Source organism: Neopelma chrysocephalum, unplaced genomic scaffold, assembly GCF_003984885.1.
Source record: "Neopelma chrysocephalum unplaced genomic scaffold, ASM398488v2 Primary Assembly neopelma1_86146, whole genome shotgun sequence".
In the NCBI taxonomy this organism is placed as follows: Eukaryota; Metazoa; Chordata; class Aves; order Passeriformes; family Pipridae; genus Neopelma; species Neopelma chrysocephalum.
Genome location: NW_020915727.1, coordinates 1 through 4,723, shown reverse-complemented (window position 1 = coordinate 4,723; position 4,723 = coordinate 1). Strand labels below are relative to the sequence as shown.

General features: G+C 50.5%; 1 protein-coding gene and 5 non-coding genes across 6 annotated transcripts; all 6 read right to left on the bottom strand.

The window, feature by feature from the left end:
- Positions 1-464: 464 nt before the first annotated feature.
- TRNAC-GCA lies at positions 465-536 on the bottom strand. The gene has a single exon. It is a non-coding gene; the product is annotated as a tRNA-Cys (tRNA).
- Positions 537-920: 384 nt separating this feature from the next.
- On the bottom strand, positions 921-992 carry TRNAC-GCA. Its single transcript has one exon. It is a non-coding gene; the product is annotated as a tRNA-Cys (tRNA).
- Positions 993-1,379: 387 nt separating this feature from the next.
- Positions 1,380-1,451, bottom strand: TRNAC-GCA. Its single transcript has one exon. It is a non-coding gene; the product is annotated as a tRNA-Cys (tRNA).
- A 394-nt stretch (positions 1,452-1,845) lies between these two features.
- On the bottom strand, positions 1,846-1,917 carry TRNAC-GCA. Its single transcript has one exon. It is a non-coding gene; the product is annotated as a tRNA-Cys (tRNA).
- Positions 1,918-2,182: 265 nt separating this feature from the next.
- Positions 2,183-2,254, bottom strand: TRNAC-GCA. The gene has a single exon. It is a non-coding gene; the product is annotated as a tRNA-Cys (tRNA).
- Positions 2,255-3,872: 1,618 nt separating this feature from the next.
- LOC113979626 (60S ribosomal protein L23-like) lies at positions 3,873-4,473 on the bottom strand (the record flags this gene model as incomplete). Its single annotated transcript, XM_027706960.1, has 2 exons — positions 3,873-4,006; positions 4,297-4,473. Coding segments are annotated over 2 exons (260 nt in total), but the record flags the coding sequence as incomplete, so codon positions are not given.
- Between the last annotated feature and the right edge of the window lie 250 nt (positions 4,474-4,723).

Genomic DNA, 4,723 nt, shown 5'->3' with positions numbered 1-4,723 from the left:
CTTGATCTGCAGTCAAATGCTCTACCACTGAGCTATACCCCCCTGCTGCTGTGCCTGAACAAAGGGATTTAAAAACATTTATGGGGAGAAACAAATTTCTGTGTCCACTGGTTGGGCTCTTTTACTCAACAGCCCCCTGCACCCTGCCTGTCAAAGGCTGTACAGAGAGTTAAACAGGAGAAATTCTGGCAAATATGGTAAGTTCTGATAAATATGGTCAGTTTTGGTAAATATTGATTACTCCAGAGAGTTAGGAACAGAGAAAGGCACACACAAACAGTGAGTAGTTGCTCACACAGTGCACAGCTCCTGGAGCTTCCCAGGAGTCAGGGCCTTGGTACCTTCAAAGCTGAAACTCAGAACCACGTGGAGAGAACAGCACAAGCTCCCAGATCCAAGAAGGGGCTCTCCAGCTTCTTTCTGGGAAAGATTTGGGCAAAATAAAGGCTGAAGGAGAGGAAAAGAGGGGGCACCTGGAGTTGAACCAGGGACCTCTTGATCTGCAGTCAAATGCTCTACCACTGAGCTATACCCCCCTGGTGATGCACCTGCACAGGGATACTTTAAAATGTTTATGGAGAGAGACAAGTTTGGATGGCCATAGTTTGCATTCCTTTACTTGACAGCCCCCTGTGCACCTTAAAGGACCTGTCACAGGCTGTGCAGGCACTTAAACAGCACAAATGATGCCAAAGATCATCAATTCTGCTAAATGTGACTCCTAGAGACAATTAACAACAGCCAAAACAAGCTCAGCAGTTCCTCAGTGCCCAACCCCTGCCCCTTCCCAAGAGGGCCTCAGTTCTTGAATCCCAAAGCTCCCAATCAACATTGAGTGCACAGAACAAACTCCCACATCCAACAAGAGCTCCCCTGGGAAAGATTTTGGCCAAAGGAAGAGAAAAAGAAAGGGAAAAGAGAGGGGGCACCTGGAGTTGAACCAGGGACCTCTTGATCTGCAGTCAAATGCTCTACCACTGAGCTATACCCCCCTGGTGCAGGATGTGCCCAGGTAGATATAAAAACATTTATTTGGAAAGAAACAAGTTTTTCTGTCTGTGGGTTGGATCCCTTTCCTTGTCAGCTCCCTTTGTGTGCCTGCCAAAGGGAGTTAAGTACCATAAATTATGATAAATGTGATCACTCCAGAAAATTAAGAACAGAGAAAGGCCCAGCCAGTGAGGAGTTGCTCACACAGGGCACAACCCCTGGGGTTTCCCCACAGTCAGAGCCACGATAACTTTGAAGCTGAAGCTCAGAACCAACGTTGAGTGCACAGAACAAACTCACAGGTCCACCAAGAGCTCCCCAACTTGCTCCTGGGAAAGATTTTGGGTGAAGAAAGAAGAAAATTAAGAGGGGGGGGAAAAAGAAAAAAGAGGGGGCACCTGGAGTTGAACCAGGGACCTCTTGATCTGCAGTCAAATGCTCTACCACTGAGCTATACCCCCCTGGTGCTGTGCCTGCACAGGGATATTTTAAAATCTTGATGGAGAGAGACAAGTTTTCATGGCCATGGTTTGCATTCCTTTACTTGGCAGCCCCCTGTGCACCTTAAAGGATCTGACACAGCCTGGACAGGCACTTAAACAGCACAAATGATGCCAAAGATCATCAATTATGCTAAATGTGAGTACTGGAGAGAATTAAGAACAGACAGAACAAGCTCAGGAGTTCCTCAGTGCACAACCCCTGCCCCTTCCCAAGAGGACCTCAATTACTGAATCCCAAAGCTCCCAAACAACATTCAGTGCACAGCACAACTCCCACATCCAACAGGAGCTCCTCACCTTCTTCCTGGGAAACATTTTGGCCAAAGGAAGAGAGAAAATCAAGGGAAAAAAGAGGGGGCACCTGGAGTTGAACCAGGGACCTCTTGATCTGCAGTCAAATGCTCTACCACTGAGCTATACCCCCTGCTTCCAGCCAGCATTCCCAGCAGGAATCTGCCTGCTAATTGCCATCCCAGCAAAACTGCTAATTAATCCCAGGGCAGAAAGCAGGTTCTCAAAGAAATACTCATCCCTCCTCCTTGGGAACACTGAGCAGAGGCTCCTCTGCTCTGCTGGGGGTCACCTGCAGCCAGCAACCAGCACAGGGCCTGGGGGGGAAAACGTGGGAATGGAGAGCTCCAAACCGAGTTCTGGGGGACAAAAAGAAGGGGAAAAATTAAAAAAAAGGGAGGGGGCACCCGGATTTGAACCGGGGACCTCTTGATCTGCAGTCAAATGCTCTGCCCCTGAGCTATACCCCCACGAGGGCAGCAGGGCCAGGGAGGCTCCTTGTGGGCAGTGACAAGGCGGCGCGGCCGCATTCCAGGGCTGCTCCCACACCTCATCCCTGCCCAGCTCCCACTGCTCCTCCTTCCACCCCAAACCCCAGCCTGGGGCTCTCACCGCCCTCCCAGCCAGCCCTTGAAGGTCAAACTAATGAATTCTCACTTAATTTCCTCTAAAACACAAGGAAAAAGGGACGTTTCCAACGCCGAGTTCAGAAACATCACCGAAGGCACTCGGCTGTGCCTTTGTTTGGTCTTGGGGTGTGCCCAGCCTGGCACAGGAATTACCTGCCCACAGCCCATCCTCCAGCTGGCACCCTGAAGGCAGAGGACATCAAAAAACCCCCCCAAAAAATTAAACTCAAAATGTTTAATCCAAGAATCCAAGGCCATGGAAAGAAGAGTCGTCAAAAATCAGAAAGGCGGCTGTTAAAGCATCAGGGGAGAACAGGTTTGTTCCCTAACGCTTGAGCAGGTCCCTGCATCTCCAGTGGGAGTGGCAAGAAACACTTTTTAGGCCACAGTATTTTTGCAGGTTCGTGGTTAGGCCAGAGAGATGGTTAAAAAAAAAAAATAATCAAAAAATCAGTTAAAAAATTCCCAAACCAGTCACTGCAAGGCCCTGGTGGTTTGTCCATCGTTCCCTGGGTTTGTGCTTCCAAATCTGTGAGGCTTCGCTCCGTTTCCCCACCCTCCCTGCACTGAAACACCAGGAATTGCACAAAAACATCAGGAATCTCCAAGAAGAGGGAAGAAATGCACTGTGCTGAGGGAAAATGCCCTTGGTGCCAGGGCAGATGGAGGCAGGAATTGCAGCCAGGCCTGGGAGCAGCCCCTGTTTCAGGGTGGGTGTTCCAGGGCCCAAAACCAGGACAAAGTCACTGGTGAACCCAGGGATGAGACATTTTCCTTGCTCAGGTGGGCCCTGCAGTTCACACCCAAACCACTCCTCCCTCTGCTCCAGAAACACCAGAAAAACCACAGCCTGTCCGTGGACCTACCTCCCCACTCTGCTCCTGAAGCCTCTGGAGCTGATCCTGGAAGCTCAGCTCAGACTTTCCACGTGGAATTGGCATCGAGGGTTCAGCAGCTCCTGCTTCAGCCACTCCCTCGGGGGACAGCAGTGGCCTCCACGTGTCCTCAGTGTCCAAGGGACATTCCTCAGATCCCACTGTCCACCAGGACCTGCAGCTCATGGCCCAGCTGTTTCGGGCAGTTATTTCTCCCCCACAGTATCTCCAAGTGGTTAAAATTATCCCTAAGCAGTTAAATTGCCCATTGGGGAAGAAAATTCCAGAAACTCTACAGTTTTGAGAGCTCCTGCACAAAGGCAGAGCTTCCACAGACCCTTCCCAGTTCCTGTCTGTGCACACCCACTGGATCAATTCACTAAAATTTAGGCCATTCCAGGTGTTTTTCCAGCAGTGCAAGAACCTGCCTGAAAAACAGACTCAAGATATTAAAGCCCCAAATCCCATTTTCCTGCTGAAACACACCAGGAGCTCCATAAAAATCCTTCCCAGCACCACCCCCCTTCTTCCAGCACCTTTCTGCTCCACAGAGGAGACGCTTTGGCAAGAAACACACCACGGAGTTGGGTACAAGGCCTTTTATTTGCTGCCTCTGCAGAGGCTCAGGGTGAGGATCAGGCGATGCTCCCGGCGTTGGAGGCGATCCTGGGCCACAGATCCGCACATTCCTTGGCCACGGGGCCTGTGATTGCTGAGCCTGGAAAACAGGGATAACGGAGCATCAGTTCTGCCCTGGGAAGGGGGGAATGGAATTCCCAGAGAAACCGTGGCTGCCCCATCCCTGAAGTGGTCGAGGTTGGACGGGGCTTGGTGGAACTGGATGAGCTTTAAGGTCCCTTCCAACCCAAACCATTCTAGAATTCCACAGGGCACAGATGGTCCAGGGCAGCGTTTTCCACTCTCTGAGTGGAACCTGGGTCCTTTCCCTCAGGAAAGCTCAGCCCTGTGGCAATGCCATTCCCAGTGGGACACGATTCCAATCCTCACCTTTCATTTCTCCTTTGTTATTTACAATCACTCCTGCATTGTCTTCGAAGTAGAGGAACACCCCGTCTTTCCTCCTGTAGGATTTCCGCTGCCGGATCACCACGGCCGGGTGCACTGGGAAGGGAAAGGAGCAGCTCGGGGTCACAGATGTTGGGATAAACACTCCAAGGGATGTCCCTCAGGAGCTGCTCTGCTGCAGCATCAAACCCAAGGCACAAACTCAGGGTGTTTTTTAACTTTACATCTCGTATTTGTGGTGTTTCACTAAGAAGAGGTTTGGTTTGTGGTCAACAATCCCCTTAAAACTGAGTGTGTAACACTCAGAGCTGCGTCTACACCTGGATGATCCATTGTTTTCCCACCTTTATTTCTAAATAAGTCATTAATTCACAAACAATATTCAGCAAAAACTCCTCTGGAGGGGGAG